The sequence below is a fragment of the Bubalus bubalis genome, chromosome 20 (assembly GCF_019923935.1).
Source record: "Bubalus bubalis isolate 160015118507 breed Murrah chromosome 20, NDDB_SH_1, whole genome shotgun sequence".
NCBI lineage: Eukaryota > Metazoa > Chordata > Mammalia > Artiodactyla > Bovidae > Bubalus > Bubalus bubalis.
In genome coordinates this window covers 180689-202418 of record NC_059176.1, presented here as the reverse complement: position 1 = coordinate 202418, position 21730 = coordinate 180689, and the positions used below count along the sequence as shown (strand labels likewise).

Genomic DNA, 21730 nt, shown 5'->3' with positions numbered 1-21730 from the left:
TTTGCATACAGGAGGGACCTCTGTATAAAAAGCAGAAAGCAGTGAATAGAGGTCCTGTCTATTGGGCTCCCCCTGTGAGGGGGTTGCTGAATGTGTCCTCAGAGAACTCAGCCCCTCCTGGGATCCCCCTCCCTATACCAGGAAGACTGTTGAGGAATGAAATGATGAAGGAGGGCTGGTCAGGAAACAAAATGCTTTCAGGGAACATGGCAGATTTGGGGAAGAGACTTTAATCCCACGAATGTGTTTACTGTTACTCAACAAATGCCCACCACACATTCAGGTACCAGCCATTTGTTAGACACAAACTCTTATTTTTTTTTCTTTTCTGATTAGCTGATGTTTACTTACTCCATATACAAACATCAGAGAAAAATATACAAGTAATAATCACATTGAGTTCAAATGGAGTTGAGTACAATTTAATGTCTATCAGAATTACTAAAGCATTTATATTTTCCTTTGCTTTCTTATCTATTTTTTCCTCTTGAACAGCTTATATAACCTCAAGAATCACTCTAGAGGTGGTTTGTTCATAGTAATTAAACACAGTATTAATTTTGTGGACAAAGTAGACATTTGTGCTGAGATGCTCGTCTTCCCAGCACGGCTGACTTGCCCCGTGGGCTGCATTTTCCTGTGCACAACTGAGTGTCTGCAGGAACTCGTGAACCTCAGCATCTCCTCCCTGAGGGTGGACACTGAGGACCCCAAGTCTGCTGAGGACTGAGGACACACAGCTCCTGGGAGCTCCTTAGGGCTGCTCTCCCCCGCCTGGCTGTGGCCCTGCGGCTGTGTCCTCACTCCTGCACTTCTGTGTGTGAGGATGTAGCCTGGGGCTGACGACAGTCACAGCACGTGTGGACTTGGCAGCGGGTTTGCCCGGGGTGGGGAGTGCTGTCAACATGTCATCAGTGGGGTTATCCCTCCTGGAGCCAGAAGTGACCAGTGTGTGTCCCCACTCTGACGGACGCCCTGTCCATGGGACCCTGGTCTTCTCCTGCCCTGAGACGTCACCCCTTCGGGTCTGGTGCAGGTCAGCTATTCCTCAGCACAGAGATCTCACCTGTGCACTGACTGAGTTAGAACCTGCTGTCTATGCAAAGCCCTTCCCGGTCTGGCTTTGGCCACAGCAGTTCTGCAGGAGCATGTCTTCTGTGCCAGATCCCGTTTCCCAACACCTGAATGTGCTCTGGGGAGAGGCCCCACCTCACTCTGCCTCAGAGCTTGTGGGGTCACTTGTGCCCGATGCTATGCAACATGGTCAAGACTCCTGAGGGTGACCCTGGAACTGTGGGCGTCTGGCATCCAGGTCACTGAGCTTCTAGGTGCGTCCTCATCCCTTGGCTCAACACCTTCGTCCATCATCAAAGCCAGTGGAGTCCTGTGGTGCATCTCCTAACAGGCTTTCCTCTCTCCTGCACTTTCGCTGATTTTGTGATCCCACTGGACCACCTGTAAAACCCAAATATGCTTCTCATCTCATGGGACTGGAAGGCCGCAGACCACATCCCCAATTCCACTACCAGTTGGTTTCTATGGGGTTTCGTTTATGGCATCAGAATTGGGATCCAGAGAATCCCCAACAACTCCTAAGCCATGAGCAATTTGATGCTGGTACCCACTCTGACCTGTTGAGTTCAGTGCTCTCTGAATGAGTGTGGTCTCGTAGCTTTGTGTGGAGTCTTTAGGTTTTCTATCTACAGTGTTCTGTGGATAATGAGAATTTTGCCTCTTGTAGTAAAGAATCCACTTGCAATGTAGGAGACCTGGGTTGACTCCCCATGTGTGAGATTCCCAGGAATAGGAAAGGCAACCCACTCCAGGATTCTTGCCTAGAAAGGACAAAGAAGACTGGCACGCCACAGTCCATGGGGTACACACACACACACACCTGTTACACACACACTCCTGTCACACAAACACACCAGTCACACAGACATACAGACAGACACAATCACACACCCAACAAACCTGTCACCCACACACATACCTGTCACACACACACATACTTGTTACACACAGCTGTCACACACACACACCCCTTTACACACACACACACACAAACATGTCACAGACACACAGACACCTGTCTCACACACACACATGTTACAGACACACACCTGTCACACACAAACACACCGCTGTTACACACACAAACACACACAGCTGTTACACACACACACTCCTGTCATACACACACATACATACAGGCATACAGACACACACACTCACACACACAACACACCTTACACACACACACACGTGTCACACATGCACACACCTGTCACACACCCATATACTTGTCACACACACCCCTTTCACACTCACACCTGTCACACACACCTCTTCACACACACAGACACAGCTGTCACACATACACATCTGTCACACACACTCACCCCTTCATACACAGACACACCTGTCACACACACTCACCCCTTCAGAAACAAAACTGGCACACACACACACCTGTCACACACACACACCCCTTCATACACAGACACACCTGTCACACACACACCCCTTCATACAAAGACACACCTGTCACACACACACACCCCTTCACACACACACACACACACACTGTCACACCCACACACCTGGTACACACACACACACCTGGTACACACACACACCTGGTGCACACACACCCCTCACATATACAGACACACCTGTCACACACACACCTGTCACAGACACACATACACACACCCCTTAACACACACACCTGTCTTACACACAGACACATCTGTTACACACACACAGACCTGTTACACACACACGAATGTCACACAAACATACAGACAAACAGTCACACACACATCTGTCACACATACACGTACCTTTACAGACACACACTCCTGTCAAACATGCACCTGTCACACACAGACATACTTGGTAGACCACACTTCTGTCACACACACACACACCCCTTTACACACACATCTGTTACCCACACACACATGTCACACACACACCTGTCACACAAACACACACACCTGTCACACAGACATACAGACACACACAGTCATCCACACACCTGTACACACACACACACCTGCTACACACACCTGTCACACACACCTTCAAACACACACACCTGTGACACACACACACCTGTCTCACACTCACACACATGTTACATACGCACACAGTCACACACACACCTGTCAAACACACACATGCCTACACATGCACAGACACCTATCACCACAGAAACACACACACCTGTCACACAGAGACATGCTAACTCTCACACACACACACCTACACACAAACACAAGCAAACACATGCACACATTCACACTCACAAATATACACACATACACAAACACTCATGCACACATCACACACACAAACATGCACACACATCCACACTCGCACATAGACTCAAACACATTCACACACTCATATACACACTGACACACACACAAACATGCACACACATCCAGACTGGCATGCTCACATACACACTCACACACATTCACACACTCATACACAGAATCAGACATATCCTCACATAATTCTCATGGACTCTCTGTGCTGTGTAATCCCAACAGGCCCCAATATTAAACGTCACCAGTCCTTGTCCTGCTAGTTATTGTTTTCAGTGAAAAGAGAAGACTCCATCTCTGAGACTCCCTGGCCCCCTCCTCACATGCTCCTGGGCAGCAGCCTGCACTGGGGTCCTGGGCACCCCCTGCCTGGGCTCACAGGGCAGTCTTAGCAGTGTTTCTGGCCTGGTATTAAGTGGCTGTGTTCTACCTTCAGAGTATTCTTCTAGAGACAGCATGTTGTTTTAATGATCTCTAGAAATAGCCTTTGGAGAAGGAAATGGCAAGCCACTCCAGTGTTCTTGCCTGGAGAATCCCAGGGATGGGGCATCCTGGTGGGCTGCCGTCTCTGGGATTGCACAGAGACGGACACGACTGAAGCGACTTAGCAGCAGCAGCAGCAGAAATAGCCTCAATAAATGCACACACTCTGTAGAGAGACCCCAAGGAAGGAGTTTGTGAGAACACCTGGACGTCGCCGCCTGGGGCTGCAGGGGCACTGATGCAGTTGACACTCACAGTGAGTCCCGAGGCTCTCGAGGACGTGGGGTCCCTTGGCCTCCTGGAGCCCCCCGTGGGCTAACATCATGTCACAGGATAGCTGCACGCAGAAGCGCGGGGCTCGATGCCCACTCCACCTACCGTTCACTCCTGGGCTCACCTGTTCTTGCAGCACCTGGACCCTGCAGGGGCCCCACAAGAAGGTCCAGATGAGCCCCCTTGTCGGAAACCAGTGCAGTCGCCCCTGACAACTCACAGCACAAACACCTGAGGGGCTCCTAGTGCCCACACCTGTGAGGAGACACCTGAGACAGTGCAGGAGGATGAGGCAGAGCCCTTGTCAGTGACTCAGGAGAGGCTGCCCTGAGGGAGTGCTCACCCAGGGAAAGGGGGATTGAGCATGCTCAGTCACCTCGGTCGTGTCTGACCCTTTGAGACCCCACAGACTGTAGCCCACCAGACTCCTCTGTCCATGGGATTCTCCAGGCAGGAACACTGGAGAGGGTTGCCACAACAGCACCCTGCAGAGAAGCTAGGTCAGCCATGTGCATGTCCCCTGGCAGGACATCTCTTCAGCAGGACGGCCTTGGGGTGCATCCATCCTCAGACTCCGTCCTGCTTCTCACCGTCCCTCCTGACCACCTGCCTGAGGACTTCAGGACCTGAGGTCATTGGGGAGACAGATCCACTGCCTAGTCAGCCACGTGTCCTCCAGCAGGACCCTGTGACAAACCTGCTTCCCCCTGTTCTGAGGCTCTGAAGGAACCTTCATAAATATTCCTGAGATCGTCAGATACCCAAGAGCAGGAGAGGGATACTGGCCATGTTGATCAGGCAGGAGAGAGCGGGTCTGAGGCCAGTAGTGAGGGCTCCAAGCCTGGTCTCAAGCTGTGGGTACCAGACCTCAGCGCCCTGCCTCCTGAATGGTGGCTGGCTGTGGTGTCTGCACACTAGCTCCCCTCCTCAAAGAGGCTGCATATCATAGCTCTGCCAGGTCCTTGGAGGTCACATGTGGGTAGGGGCTACCTGCATTGTTGAGGTTGAATACCCATGACTCAGGGGATCTGGGTCTGAGCTCTGAGCATTGCCAGGGTTTTCAGTACTGGCCCATCTGCATTCTACTCCCTCCTGGGCTGCAGTGCCCTGGTGCATTCCCTTCACTTAGCCATGAGATATGACCCCTCCGTAGGTCTGAAGTAGACAAGAATTTCTGTTCACCTCCTAGGAGAAGCTGGGCGAAGAGCTCTTCTATGGAGGGTCTGCCTGATTAACCTTCTGGTTAGGTGTTAACAATTCTCAGGGTTTGCCTTCCCCTCTTTCGTCAGGTGTCCTGAAGGGATAAATATGAACACTCACCTTGAAGATCTGGATGTTTCTGGAGTTATATCCCAAAAACCATGGGCTGCGGCCCCAGGATCTCTTATCCTCACAGTGGTTATTGCTGGTCCTGCAGGAACTGGTAGTAATTACCCTGAAGGTGCTCCTCCTGAAGCTTCACTTCCATGGGCAGATCTCACCTGGACTGTGGATTGCCCAGCTCTCTGGTTTTGTGCTGGGGGATTCCCCTACAATGTTAGGACTCTGTTAGGTCCAGGGAAAGTTTTGGTGTTGAGAATTTCCTTGCCTTAATGATGGAAATCACGGTTTCCACACACACTGCCTCTTGATGCAGGAATCAGCAGGTACCAGCTGAGGTTGTCCTTGACCTGGGAGTCGAAGGAGAAATCGAATGTCACTAAGAGTCAGAGGAGCCTCGACAGACTTGACCAACATAGAGAGACAGGGATGAAGGACTCAGCAGGGCACTTATTTTAGGCTCAGATTCCGAAGCTCTTCAAGAGGCTGGAATTCAGAAAGCACCACGGTGAGGAGATTTATGTCCCTGGTGGCCCAGTTGTAGTCAGAAGGCAGGATAAAGTGCCTCTCTGTGATTCTGGGTTCCTTAGGTAATTTGATAGGAGCTGTCCCCTTCTCCCAGCCCCTTTCCATGTCCCCGTGTAACCAGGGAATGCAGTCATCACATCCATACATGATAGGGGGTCCCTTGAGGGAGGGGCTGACATGTGGGTGTGCCATGTGGAAGGTTGTTCATTCTCTCCAGGTACATGAACTGCTGATTTCACCAAATCTGGGACCACCCGCATCTGGGCTCCTTGTTTCATTGGCTTGTGATTTTTCTCATTGTTTGGGCTTCCGCGATTCAGTTCAAGCTTCCCTGATAGCATGCTCCTTGGAAGAAAAGCTTTGACCAACCTAGACAGCGCATTAAAAAGGGGAGACTTTATTTGCTGGCCAAAGTCTGTCTTGTAAAGCTATGGATTTTCCAGTAGTCATGTATGGATACGAGAGTTGGACCATAAAGAAAGCTGAGCGCTCAAGTATTGATGTTTTTGACCGGTGGTGTTGGAGAAGACTGTTGAGAGTCTTTGGCCTGCAAGGAGATCAAACCAGTCTATCCTAAGGAGACCAGTCCTGAATATTCATTGGAAGGACTGATGCTGAAGCTGAAGCTCCAATACTTTGGCCACCTGATTTGAAGAACAGACTCATTGGAAAAGACCCTGATGATGGGAAAGATTGAAAACTGGAGGAAAAGGGGATGACAGAGGATGAGATGGTTGCATGGCATCATCGACTGGATGGACATAAGCTTGAGCAAGTTCTGGGAGTTGGAGATGGACAGGGAAGTCTGGCATGCTGCAGTGCATGGGGTTGTGAAAAGTCAGCCATTACTTAGCAGCTGAACTGTTAGCTCAGTTGGTAAAGAATCATCCTACCGTATAGGATTCGACTCCTGGGACTGGAAGAGCTGCTGGAGAAAGGATAGGCTACCCACTCCAGTATACTTGGGCTTCCCTTGTGGCTCAGCTGGTGAAGAATCTGCCTGATTTGGGATACCTGGGTTTGATCCCTGAGTTGGGAAGATGCCCTGTAGAAGGGAAATGCTACTCACTCCGGTATTCTTCCTTGGAAAATTCCATGGACTGTATAGTCTGGGGGATCACAAAGTGTTGGATACAACTGAGCAACATTCACTTTCTCATTGTTTACTCTGTTCACTTCTCTTTGTGTGATTTCTGCTGAATGAGACTCACATAATGATCGAAAGATGGCGCTAGTGATAAGGAACCCGCCTCCCAATAAGCAGATGTAAGAGACACAGGTTTGATCCCTGGGTCACGAAGATGCCCTGGAGGAGAGCATGGTAACTTGCTCCAGTATTCTTACTTGGAAAATTTCATGGACAGAAGAGCCGAATGGGCTACAGTCCATTGGGTGGTAAAGAGTCTAACATGACTGGAACGACCAGCATGCATATATTAGGACAAAAGTGTTTAAAATCACCACGTTCCATGAGCTAAAGGTAGTGTTTGTTCCATGAGACAGTCAGGAGGGATGGCTGAACACCACGACGGTGCTCACAATGGCTTCTTTATTCATCAGGGAATATTCTGTATATTCCTTAGATGTATTGTACTCTCTCATTGAAAGACTTGTCCTCACATATACTTCTCGTGGCTCATAGCTGGACAAGAAAGCTGAGGATATCAAGTAGGAATTGTTTTAAAGTAAAAGCTTCCCTTTACTATGTGTCCTCTATCTGCCGTAAAACCACCCAAAGGACAGAGGCTGCTGCACCTACTAGAGCCTGTCAATTAGTGAAGGGAGGAATGCCGCTCAGTGGTGCTCAAAGAGCTACACCACACTCAGACCATTATTCATAGTTCTCTCCATGGAAATTCATTGGGACCCCACCCCAGGTTGATGTAGAAGGTGAGTCTGAGGACACCACAGACATATATGCAGGACCACAGACGACACAAACTTTTCATCTTCCTGCATCTGTGTGTGCTGTCAGCAGACTCAGCTTCTATCTCAGGCTGGCGTGTAGGTCCCGCTGCGTCTCCATATAGAGAACTATGGCTGATGCAGTGAGTGAGATGTCAGTTCAGTTAGCACCACCAAGGGGGGTTCTTCCCTGGCGCTGGGTTTATACACCTCTGTTGTCTGAGTCCAGCTGCATTTAAACTGCTGACCGCTGTCTAGCTCGTTCACTGGCCCTGCTGTGCTGAGCCGCACTGTTGAGTCACACAGAGCCTCTCCTGTGGACATAGCGAGCTTACACCAAATGTCCAGAGAACGGGCCTAAGTGACAAGAGGAAGCAACCCTAGAGACTGTGCCTTTCATGCAGTGAGGATATAATCCCCTATCCCAACCACCAATCTGCCTCAGAGACTGAGGAGGTACCTAAGAGTCATGAATGCAGAGAAGTTCCCCAGAAAAACTGCTACAAGGAGAGGAAGCCTCCCAACAGGAGACCAGCTGTCAATGACCTTCTGCACCTGCTCGTGCAACACACAATTGTGTGTGCCCAGCACCCACTGCTGGTCATAGAGCCCCCAGAGGGTGGCTTGTGTCTGGGTTCACACTGCCTTCCCCTCACTGTGTCTCTTGCCCAGCAACACACGGCCGTGTCCTCAGCGGTCACAGAGCTCAGCTGCAGGGAGAACTGATCTTGGATGTCTCTGAGATGGAGGCGTGGCTCCTGATGGAGGGGCTGTGGTCAGTGTCACCGTCGTAGTTTATGCATGCCATCTGCTCTAGCCCCTTCCCTGCGGCCTGGGATATCCAGTTCCCACAATAACAATGTGATGGAGGAAGCAGAGACAGCACACCTGAGGACAGGGTCAGTGAGGGCTCACCAGTTCTGGCCCGACTGCTGCAGTGCTTCTGGGAGGGGACACTGGGAAGGAGAATCAGTCCCTGTCAGTGACCTGCAGTCACAACGATCCCCACAGTCCCATATCTGCACCTGAGACCCTCACCTTGGGGAGCTGTCACCAGGCAGAGGAGAAGACCCCACACCCCTGTCTTCTACACCACCACGCTGCCTTTCCTGACACCTCAGCCCTGTGGGAGGAGGGATGTGAGCTCCCTCAACCCAGGGGTGGATTGTATCCTGGAGCATGAGGAGGAGTTTCCATGTGGACCAGCCCTGTCCTTGTAAGTGGGGATGGAGTGTGATCACCATCCCTGTGGTGTTTCTGGGTCCCTGTGAGGTCTCTTCCCTTCAGCTCACTCAGTATTTGAATTTGGTCAGGGGAACATGTGGTTTATGAGCTGCATTGAAATCACTGCATCCAGGAAGAGGACTGAAGACACAGTATAGGATGGCCCTGTCTTTTCATATAGATATTGTTTTATCATCTGACTATTTGAGTTCAGTCAGTCACTCAGTCGTGTCTGACTCTCTGGGACCCCATGGACCACAGCACGCCAGGCCTCCCTGGTGTCACCAACGTCACATCACCAACTCCTGGAGTTTACCCAAACCTAAGTGCATGGAGTGAGTGATGCCATCCAACCATCTCATCTTCTGTCATCCCCTTCTCCTCCCACCTTCAATCTTTCCAAGCCTCAGGGTCTCTTCAAATGAGTCAGCTCTTAGCATCAGGTGGCCAAAGTATTAGAGTTTCAGCTTCAACTTCAGTCCTTCAGGATTATGAATATTCAGGATTGATTTCCTTTAGGATGGACTGGGTGGATCCCCTTGCAGTTCAAGAGACTCTCAAGAGTCTTCTCCAACACCGCAGTTCAAAAGCATCATTTCTTCGGGGCTCAGATTTCTTTGCAGTCCAACTCTGACATCCATACATTCCTACTGGCAACACCATAGCCTTGACTGCTGCAGCAAAGTAGCGTCAGTCTTGTCCGACTCTGTGCGATCCCATAGATGGAAGCCCACCACGCTCCCCCGTCCCTGGGATTCTCCAGGCAAGAACACTGGATTGAGTTGCCATTTCCTTCTCTAATGCATGAAAGTGAAAAGTGAAACGGAAGTTACTCAGTCGTGTCCGACTCTAAGCGACCCCATTGACTACAGCCTACCAGGCTTCTCCATCCATGGGATTTTCCAGGCAAGAGTACTGGAATAGGGTGCCATTGCCTAGACGAACCTTTTTTGACAAAGTAATGTCTCTGCTTTTTAATATGCTGTGTAGATTGGTCATAACTTTTCTTCCAAGGAGTAATCGTCTTTTTGATTCCAGGTTGCAGTCAGCATCTGCAGTGATTTTGGAGCCCCCCAAATAAAGTCTCTCACTTCTTGCACTGTTTCTCCATCTATTTGCCATGAAGTGATGGGACCGGATTTCATGACCTTAGTTTTCTGAATGTTGAGTATTAAGCCAACTTTTTCACTCTCTTCTTTCACTTTCATCAAGTAGCTTTTTGTCCTTCTTCACTTTCTGCCATAAGGGTGGTGTCATCTGCATAGCTGAGGTTATTGATATTCCTCCCGGCAATCTTGATTCCAGCTTGTGCTTCATCCAGCCCAGCATTTCCTATGATGTTCTCTGTATATAAGTTAAATAAGCAGGGTGACAATATACAGCCTTGATGTACTCCTTTTCCTATTTGGAACCAGTCTGTTCCATGTCCAGTTCTAACTGTTGCTTCTTGACCTGCATACAGATTTCTCAAGAGGCAGGTCAGGGGGTCTGGTATTGACATCTCTTTAAGAATTTTCCACAGTTTATTGTGATACACACAGTTAAAAGCTTTGGCATAGTCAATAAAGCAGAAATAGACGTTTTTCTGAAACTCTCTTGCTTTTTTGATGATCCAGAAGATGTCGGCAATTTGATCTCTGGTTCCTCTGCCTTTTCTAAAACCAACTTGAAGATCTTAAAGTTCTCAGTTCACATATTGTCCAAGGCTACTTGGAGAATTTTGGCATTACTTTACTGGCGTTTGAGATGAATGCAATTGTGCAGTAGTTTGAGCATTCTCTGGCACTGCCTTTCTTAGGGATTGCAATGAAAACTGCCTTTTCCAGTCCTGTGGCCCCTGCTGAATTTTCCAAATTTTCTGTCATATTGAGTGCAAACTTTCACAGCATCATCTTTTAGGATTTGAAGTAGCTCAACTGGAATTCCATCACCTCCACTAGCTTTGTTCATAGTGATGCTTTCTAAGGCCCATTGACTTCACATTCCAGAATGTTTGGCTCTAGGTGAGTGATGACACCATCATGATTATCTGCGTTGTGAAGATGTTTTTTGTACAGTTCTTTGTATTCTTGCCACCTCTTTTTAATATCTTCTGCTTCTGTTAGGTCCATAACATTTCTGTCCTTTCTTGAGCCCATCTTTGCATCAAATGTTACCTTGGTATCGTTAATTTTCTTGAGCAGATCTCTAGTCTTTCCCATTCTATTGTTTTCCTTTAATTCTCTGCATTGATCCCTGAGGAAGGCTTTCTTCTCTCTCCTTGCTGTTCTTTGAAAGTCTTCATTCAAATGGGTATATCTTTCCTTTTCTCCACCTGTCTCTTCTTTTAACAGCTATTTGTAAGGCCTCCTCAGATAGCCATTTTGCTTTTTGCATTTATTTTTCCGTGGGGATGGTGTTGCTCCCTGTCTCCTGTACATTGTCACAAGCCTCTGTCCATTGTTCATCAGGGACTCTGTCAGATCTAGTCCCTTAAACCTATTTCTCACTTCCACTGTATAATCGTAAGGAATTTGATTTAGGTCACGCCTGAATGGTCTAGTGGTTTTCCCTAGTTTCTACAATTGAAGTCTGAATTTGGCAATAAGGAGTTCATGATCTGAGCCACAGTCAGCTCCTGGTCTTGTTTTTGCTGACTCTATAGAGCTTCTCCATCTTTGGCATCAAACAATATAATCAATCTAATTTCTGTGTTGGCCATCTGGTGATGTCTATGTGTAGAGTCTTCTCTTATGTGGTTGGAAGAGGGTGTTTGTTATGACCAGTGCATTCTCTTGGCAGAACTCTATTAGCCTTTGTCTTGCTTCATTCTGTACTCCAAGGCCAAATTTGCCTGTTACTCCAGGTTTTTCGTGATTTCCTACTTATGCAATCCAGTCCCCTGTAATGAAAAGGACATCTTCTTTGGATGTTAATTCTAGAAGGTCCTGTAGGTCTTCATAGCACCGTTGAACTTACTTCTTCAGCATTACTGGTCAGGGTATACACTAGGATTACCATGATATTGAATGCTTTGCCCCAGAAACAAACAGAGATCATTCTGTCATTTTTGACACTGCATCCAAGTACTGCATTTCAGACTCTTTTGTTGACTATGATGGCTACTCCATTTCTCCTAAGGGATTCTTGCCTGCCGTAGTAGATATAATGGTCCTCTGAGTTAAACCCACCCATTCCAGTCCATCTTAGTTGGCTGATTCCAAAATGTCGATGTTCACTCTTGTCATCTCCTGTTTGACTACTTAGGAAGCATGAAATAACAGGCAGATGAGATACTGTTACACACCTTTAGAGGAGCTAAAGTACAAAATGCTAACGTGCTCAAATGCTGGATGTCAAATGTGAGATGTATGGATGTGAGAATTTCTTCACTATGAAGAAAGGTGAGCGCTGAAGAATTGATGCTTTTGAACTGTGGTGTTGGAGAAGACTCTTGAGAGTCCCTTGGACCATGAGGAGATCCATCCAGTCCATTCTAAAGGAGATCACCTGGGTGTTCATCGGAAGGACTGATGCTAAAGCTGAAACTCCAATACTTTGACCACCTCATGCGAAGAGTTGGCTCATTGGAAAAATCTGTGATGCTGGGAGGGCTTGGGGACAGGAGGAGAAGGGGACGACAGAGGATGAGATGGCTGGATGGCATCACTGACTCGATGGACATGAGTTTGAGTATTCTCCTGGAGTTGGAGAAGAACAGGGAGGTGAGGTGTGCTGTGATTCATGGGGTCCCAAAGAGTCGGGCAGGACCGAGAGACTGTACTGAACCGTATTGTTAGGATACAATTGTTTGCATTGTTTCCTTTTATTTTCATTTCTATTTCATCTATTATTTATCTGTCTACCAAATGCAGAACTAGCCACCTACAATTCACCCCTTACGATACAGCCTAACTGGTGTCCAGACATTTTCAAGTGTCCTCTGGGGAAAAAGTCACTCCAGTGCTCTATGACATCAATTGCCAACTTCAAATACTACTCACTATTTAAATGAAAGACACAGAGTCTAACAGAGCTGGGGAGAATTTCAGCCTGAGAGGATTTGGAAATCCATCTGAAGGTGAAAGCAGACTCGAAGTTAAGTAGAAGAATTAACAATTAAAAAGTTGACAGCAAGTAACAGAAAGTGGTGACCTAATAGGTCCCCTGAGTAAATATTTCTGTGCAGCCTGTCCTAAGACAGATGGGGAAAGACAGACCAGCCTGACTCCATGAAATCGCATCCCAGGTTCAGAAACAGGAAAGCTCTCTGGGGTGACAGTGGAAGGAGCTTGCAGGGGAGGGAATGTTCCAGTGGAGAGACCCCAGCTTCTGAGAGAAAACCTCATCGTGACATTTTCTCTCCTGCCTTGAAAAGTGTCCTCTTGTTTCCTGATGACGCGGGTGTCCCCTGGTGCTTGGAGCAGCCCTGTAGGCAGTGTTACGTGGGTTGGGTCTGAGTTCTCCCTGGACCTCCTGGGACAGCAACACAGGGTTGTGTCCTAGGTCCTCGTGGAGCTAGATGGACATGTCTCTGGATGGAGAGTGGTTTCTGGAGAGACATGCTCTATGCTGCGCTATTCCCGGGACCAAAGCACCCCGTCACTGCAGCTCTGACTCTTAAGAGCGAGGGCTCCAGTCCCAGCAGTCAGCACTCTGTGTGATGCAGAATCCACAGACAGACCAGGTGAGGAGAGGGCCTCCAATAGTCCTGGTTCGACTCCCGCCCCAGCACCTGGGACAGGACACCTGGGAAGGAGAAAGCATGAGACCTCTTCACAGAGGTCACTACATCACTCCACCTTCCTCAGACCCGGGGGATGCTCACAGCTCAGAGATGCCAGCAGGACGGGGAAGGACCAGACAGATCATCTTCCTTTGGGTTAAAGCTGACTTTCAGAGGACCAGGTCAATGAAGATAAGAATGCTGAATCCCAAGGTGACAAGGACGCCTTGACCACATTCTACTCTGGCTTCCTAAAATTTGTTTCTCAACGAGGTCTTGACCTGTGGGTTTCTGTGTCCATCCTTTCCTAGTTTTATCAAGACACCTAAGTCAGATTAGTGAGCACGCTTACCCTTGACCTCTGATCATTCTCAATGTTGGAGTCATTTCATTAAACCTGCTGTCTCCCAGGTGATTCTGATCTCCCTGATGTCTATTGACCAAGAATCCTTGGGAGACAGTCTAGTCAGGACCCCCTGAACTTGAAATCTCTTCATGGTCATCTTCCATCCAGTCAATCTCCTTCTTGTCCATAAATCTCCATTTTACCATCAGTATTTGGAACTCAACCAAGTTTCCAAGGCTACCTCAAAAAACAAAGATTGAGATCTGAACCCCATCTTAAAAAATGATATTTATATTTGAGGCATCAATGTCAAGCTCACATGCCCAGAAGTACCATTCTTGCCTGAATGAACCTTTCTGAGAGAGATATTTTCTATTTAAAGTTAGCTTGCAGCAATGGGTGCTTAGAGACACTAGCCTGTGCATGAGGACTACACACGGGGTCATTTTAAAGAGGGAAACTGTCACGTAAGGAGCACAAAATGTGAAAATATGTCAGTAAACTGAACATGAAGGAGACTGATTTACATGATTGGATGAAAAATGAGGGAATGGGCTTGACTTCCCTCAAGTAGAAACATGCATGTGTTGGATGATTTAAAGGCAGTCCACATTGTAAATGTCCATTAATGACCATGAAAAAATGGTATATGTTTTATTATGCTAATAGTAGCTAAAAAGTAGGTGAACTTGCAAATGCGGAATCTGAGTAACAAGGATGTCTGTATATGCAGTATTGGGGCTCTCTGTGCTACAACTATAACACTGGACACAGCAGAATTCTACCTGTTTTTGCAGTTTCACTGAAAGAAGGAGTGAGTCTCTTCCTTCCACAGGTACAAAACATGTACAGAACATGTCCATGTACATGTTCAAAAACAACAAAAATTGTAGCAACTGAAATCTCCTGTGTCTTCTCAGAACCTTCAAAAATTTCTAGATTCAGACTCACCAGGAAAATGGTGATGGGCCTCAGGGATATGCTGATATCCTTTCAGGAGAAGAAAAGTAAAGCAACAAATTATCGTTAGTTCTAGAGTATTAAATGTGTATGTAAAAAATCCATTCTACTTCAACAGGAAATTAAAACTGCAAAAACATGCATATTCCCACAGTATGCCGAGGGTGACATAAAGTACAGCAGTGAGACGTTAGGACACAGACAAGGGTCTCTGGTGGAGTCTTGGGCTGGAAGAGGAAAGCACAGGCTTTCCTGAGCATCCCCTCCAAGCCCAGGGCACCTGCTCCTGGGCTCAGCCCTGTGCTCGGTGTGTCCCACAAGCCCCCTGGTGGTCATGGGGTGCCGGAGGGTGGCCTGTGTCTGGGCTGACATTGACATCCCCTCACTGTGTCTCTTGCACAATAATACACAGCTGTGTCCACAGTGGTCACAGAGCTCAGCTGCAGGGAGGACTGGTTCTTAGACGTGCCCCTGGAGATGGAGGTGTGGCTCTTGATGGAGGGGCTGTGGTAAGTGTCACCATTATAGTATGTGCTTCCCATCCACGCTAGCCCCTTCCCTGGGGCCTGGTGGATCCAGCTCCCACCATAACCACGTGATGGAGCAACCAGAGACAGCACATGTGAGGGAGACGATCTGCGAGGGCTTCACCAGTTCTGGGCCCGACTCCTGCACCTTCAGCTGGGACAGGACACCCGGGGGCAAGAAGATTCAAACCCAGTCAGTCACCTGCTTTCACAATTACCCCCACAGATGTGTGCCTGATGCCTGACCTTCCCCTTGGGGAACAGCCACCAGTCAGAGGAGAAGACCCCAAAGCCTCATCTTCTACACAACAGCTCTGCCTTCACTGAGACCTCCATCCTGTGTGAGCAGAGAGTGGTGAGCTCCCATAGCCCAGGGGTGGGTTTTTCCTTGGAGCTTGAGGAGGAATGTGCATTGAGGAGCTCTATTCCTGTGAGTGCAGAGAGGCTGTGGTCACAATCACCCTGGTCATTCCAGGATCCCCATGGGTGCCTTCTGAGTTTACATGGTTGGCAAGCAAGGGTGGGAAAGCAGTGTGTCTATCAGATGGCTTGGAACCAGATCCCAGGGCAGGTCCCCCTTTCTGAGCCCAGAGTCTCTGTCCTGAGGGCCCCCACCTCCTGCCCCTTGCCCATCTCAGCTCAGCCCCTCGTCCTCTCAGTCCTTGGGTCTTTCCTCAGGGCTGAGCCCAGCACAACTCCTGCTTCCTTTCCCTGTGCCAGTGACGGTCACTGTGATGGGAGCGAGGACAGATTGTGGTGGTCTCCACATTGACTCCACAGAGAAATCCACCTGAGGACCTCTGTATTTGCCCTTATGAATGATCCCGACATAAGCTCAGAATGGGATGTGGACTTCAGAGATGTTGAGGCGAGATGGTATCACCCGGATTGGCTCACCTGGAATGTGTGTGTGTTGAGTGACTCAGTGAACTGGCCAAAGTGTCAATGTCTATATAAGGACACAAGGTAACAGTGTTTGTGTTAAGATGCCAATAAAAGCTAGCAAGTAGGTGAATTTGCAGTACAGAATCTGTGAATGATGAGAATCATTGCATATGCAGCCCTGGGGACCCCTGACACTGGAGCTTTTGACACTGCTTGCTCCAGATTATAATGGTGCAGTTTGACAGGAAGAAGGCGGTTGAGTCTCTTCCTTCCTCATGTAGAAAACAAAACAAAGATTAAAATGTTTAAATATCTGATGTTTCCTTTCAGGACAGTTAACACTTTTAAATTAACGAGAGTCAAGTGTTTTAAGTGTCAGCACTTAAAAAGCAGACTGAGAAGGCGATGGCAGCCCACTCCAGCACACTTGCCTGGAAAATGCCATGGACGGAGGAGCGTGGTGGGCTGCAGTCCATGAGGTCGCGAAGAGTCAGACACGACTGAGCAACTTCACGTTCACTTTTCACTTTCATGCATTGGAGAGGAAATGGCAACTCACTCCAGTGTTCTTGCCTGGAGAATCCCAGGGCCTGATGGGCTGGCGTCTATGGGGTCACACAGAGTCAGACACGACTGAAGTGACTTAGCAGTAGGAGCAGCAAGTGTTTTACTGAGTTCCCTTGAAGGAATAAAAATGAAGGGGAAAAAATTTAGCTGTTGAGTATTATGTGTGAGTGTGTGTTTTCAAAAAGCTATCCTTGCTTCAAGCTAAATTGAAATGTATATACACACACAGTTGTCTGAGAGTGACATAAACCACAATGAAATACCAGGACACAGAAGAGGGTCTGAGGTGCAGCTCCTGGGCAGGAGGAGGAAAGAGAAGCCCTGAGGAGAATCCCACCCAGGATCCCCATCTCCCAACGCCTCTTCTGCACCTGCTCCAGGGCTCAGCTCTGTACTGAGTCCTGAGCGCCCCCTGGTGGTCACGGGCCCCAATGCAGGGAGGTTTTTGTCTGGGCTCACACTGACTTCCCCTCACTGTGTCTCTTGCACAGTAGTATGTGGCCGTGTCCTCAGTTGTCACGCTGCTCAGTGACAGAGAGACTTGGCTCTTGGAGTTGTCCTTGGTGATGCTGAGCCGGGATTTCAGGGCTGGGTTATAGCCTGTGTCTCCATCATTATCTAAACCACCAACCCACTCCAGCGCCTTCCCTGGAGCCTGGCGGACCCAGCCTACAGCATAGCTGGTCAATGAGAATCCAGAGGCCATGCAGGTGAGGGAGAGGGTCTGTGAGGGCTTCACCAGGCTGGGGCCCGACTCCTTCAGCTGCACCTGGGACAGGACCCCTGTGGAGAGAGAGAAGCACGGTGACCCGTGGGCTCAGATGCAGCTTCCCCACGTGCCCATGTCTGACCCAGAGACACTCACCTCTGGGGGCTGAGAGCACAAAGAGGAGGGTCCACAGTGGGTTCATCTTCGAGCAGATGAGAGTCACCACTCCTGCAAGTCTCTTCAAGCCTGAGGAGGAGGCTGAATTTAAGGGAGCTGGTGCTGTGTTTCTACCCTGTGACCAGAGTGGATATTTGCATACGGGAGGGATCTCTGTATAAAAAGCTGAAAGCAGTGAATAGAGGTCCTGTCTATGGGGCTCCCCCTGTGAGGGGGATGCTGCCTGTGCCCTCAGAGAACTCAGCCCCTCCAGGGATCCCCCTCCCCCACCAGGAAGACGGTTGAGGAAGGAAATGATGAAGGAGGGCTGGTCAGGAAAAATGATGCTTTCAGGGAGCAATGGTAGATTTGGGGAAGAGACTTTAATCCCAAGAATGTGTTTCCCTTTATTCAATAAATGCCCACCACACATTCAGGTACCAGCCATTTGTTAGACACAAACTCTAATTTTTTTTTTCTTTTCTGATTACCTGATGTTTACTTACGCAATATGCAAACATCAGAGAAAAATATACATGTTTGAATCACATTGAATTCATGGAGTTGAGTATAATTTAATGTTTATCAGAATTCCCAAATCATTTGTATTTCCCTTTGTTTTCTTGACTGTTTTTCATCTTGAACAGCTTAAATAACCTCAAGAATCACTCTAGAGGTGGTTTGTTCTAGTAATTAAACACAGTATTAATTCTGTGGACAAAGTAGACATTTGTGCTGAGATGCTCGTCTTCCCAGCATGGCTGACTTGCCCCGTGGGCTGCATTTTGCTGTGCACAACTGAGTGTCTGCAGGAACTCGTGAACCTCAGCATCTCCTCCCTGAGGGTGGACACTGAGGACCCCAAGTCTGCTGAGGACTGAGGACACACAGCTCCTGGGAGCTCCTTAGGGCTCTGCTCCCCCGCCTCGCTGTGGCCCTGCGGCTGTGTCCTCACTCCTGCACTTCTGTGTGTGAGGATGTAGCCTGGGGCTGACGACAGTCACAACACGTGTGGACTTGGCAGCGGGTTTGCCCGGGCTGGGGAGTGCTGTCAACATGTCATCAGTGGGGTTATCCCTCCTGGAGCCAGAAGTGACCAGTGTGTGTCCCCACTCTGACGGACGCCCTGTCCATGGGACCCTGGTCTTCTCCTGCCCTTAGACGACACCCCTTCGGGTCTGGTGCAGGTCCGCTCTTCCTCAGAACAGGGATCTCACCTGTACACTCACCGAGTTAGAACCTGCTGTCTATGCAAAGCCCTTCCCGGTCTGGCTTTGGTCACAGCAGTTCTGCAGGAGCATGTCTTCTGTGCCAGATCCAGCTTCCCGACACCTAAATGTGCTCTGGGGAGAGGCCCCACCTCACTCTGCCTCAGACCTTGTGGGGTCACTTGTGCCTGATACTATACAACATGGTCAAGACTCCTGAGGGTGACCCTGGAACTGTGGGCGTCTGGCATCCAGGTCACTGAGCTTCTACATGTGTCCTCATCCCTTGGCTCAACACCTTCGTCCATCATCAAAGCCAGCGGAGTCTTGTGGTGCATCTCCTAACAGGCTTTCCTCTCTCCTGCACTTTCGCTGATCTTGTGATCCCACTGGATCACCTGTAAAACCCAAATATGCTTCTCATCTCATGGGACTGGAAGGCCGCACACGACATCCACAAATCCACTGCCAGTTGGTTTCTATGGGGTTTAATTTATGGCATCAGAAGTGAGATCCATGCAATCCCCAACAACTCCCAAGCCATGAGCAATCAGATGCTGGTACCCACTCTGACCTGTTGACTTCAGTGCTCTCTGGATGAGTGTGGTCTCGTAGCTTTGTGTGGAGTCTTTAGGGTTTTCTATCTACAGTGTTCCGTAGATCATGAGAATTTGACCTCTTGTGGGAAAGAATCCACTTGCAATGTAGGAGACCTGGGTTGACTCCCCAGGTGTGAGGTTCCCTGGAGTAGAAAATGGCAACCCACTCCAGGATTCTTGCCTAGAAAGGACAAAGAAGACTGGCGCACTAGAGTCCCTGGGGCAACACAGTGCCAGACACGACTGAGGGACTAACACACACTTATCTCTAAACTCTATGCCGGCCCAGCAGTTCTGAAACGAAAGCTGACAGTGATACAGGTCTTCTTCACGAAACGGAAGGAAACAATCCAACTTACTACCTCCAGAAATTAAAACAGAAACGCCACAAAAGGCAGTAGTGGAAAGGAAAAGACAAAACAGTGCAGAAATTAATAATGTTGAGAGGAACACACACACAGAACACAAGACGATCAGTGAATCAGGCTGGTGCTGCTGCTGTCAGTGCCGTCGTTTCAAAGACAAAGAAAAGCACAAACCTGTCGCCAGTCTCCCAAGGAGGAACAAGAACTTACTGGAATGAAACAAAATATAGAAAAGACATAAAGCTAATACCTCAGAGATACAGAAAATCATATGAGATGATTACAAACACTTGTATGCCAACAAATTGGACAGTCTAGAAGAAATGGACAAATTCCTTAACTGTAAAACCTGCAGGACTGAATCAAGATGGAGGAGACAACATGAAGAGACTGATCATGTGTGTGAAAATTGAATTTCATCATAGTAATTTTAAAATCTTCCAAGGAGCAACAGTCTCGGAACAGAAAGTTTCTCTAGGGACTTTTATAAAATGTACCTATGATGAATTTAATGCAAAACTTCTGAAAACCTATTAGCAAATCAAATTCAACAATGAATAGAGAGGATCATGCACCATCCTCAATTGTCTTTTCCTTGAAGGTTTAAGATCCAAGCAGCAGGAAATAGGCTGGTGAAAGTGCTTAGCTTCAAATATGCACCGCCTCCCACGAAAAGGAATGGAAAGTAAGGGGAAGATCAACAGGCCCAGAGGCTGGAAGAGGAGCCAAAGAAGATTATTCCCAGACCTTGGACTTAGTAGGGTTTGCATGGAGGGATTTTGAACACTCTCGGGGCCAGTGGGGCCTCCCTGGTGGCTCAACAGTGAAGAATCTGCTTGCACTGAAAGAAATGCAGGAGACTTGGGTTCAGTCCCTGGGCTGGGAAGAATCCCCTGGAGGAGGAAATACCAGCCCACTCCAGTATTCTCGGCCTGGAGAACCCCATGAACTGAGGCGCTTGGCAGGCTATAGTCCATAGGGTGGCAAAGAGTCAGACACAACTGTAGCACTGAGCACTCGTGCACACTGGGACCAGGGGTCCTTTCTGACTTACATTTATCCTTTATACGGAATGAAACTCCTTGTAGCTGAGATACGCCTGTCTTCGTGTTGTATTTTACAACACAAATCCTCATGCATAGCTGTTAGAGGACTAGATTTGGGACTTGGGGTTGATGGTATTTAGACCAACTTTGCTCTACAATCTTTATTATAATCGACATTATAATTTAGTGTCAATTCTTAGGTGGACATTTGGGAGGTTTTCTGGGATTTGCTAAGTGTAATGGGCCTGTGGGAAGGATGTATTTGCAGGGCTGAAGGTGGACTGTGTTTGTCTGAATCATTCATTGAGTCTCTGAATGTCATCTCACTTGGCATTAGGGACTTTGGCAAATGTGACTAATTGAGAGGTCTGCTTTTCCTGGATTATCAGGTGGCTCCAGTTGAAACCACAAATGTGTTCATCAGAGGGAGGCCAAGGGCATCTGGCCCTGGGAGAAGTGACCACTGATGGAAGGTGCTTTGCTGGGCTGTGCAGATGAAGGAAGTGGCTGAGAGCCAGGGATACGGGCAGTGAAGCTCTAGACTGGACACGGCAAAGAAGCAGATTGTCCCTGACTTTATCCTTTC

General features: G+C 48.4%; 1 gene segment (V, D, J or C); it reads right to left on the bottom strand.

The window, feature by feature from the left end:
- Positions 1-17242: 17242 nt before the first annotated feature.
- LOC123334376 lies at positions 17243-18052 on the bottom strand. The segment is given in 2 exon segments: positions 17243-17844; positions 17927-18052. Coding segments are annotated over 2 exon segments (633 nt in total).
- Between the last annotated feature and the right edge of the window lie 3678 nt (positions 18053-21730).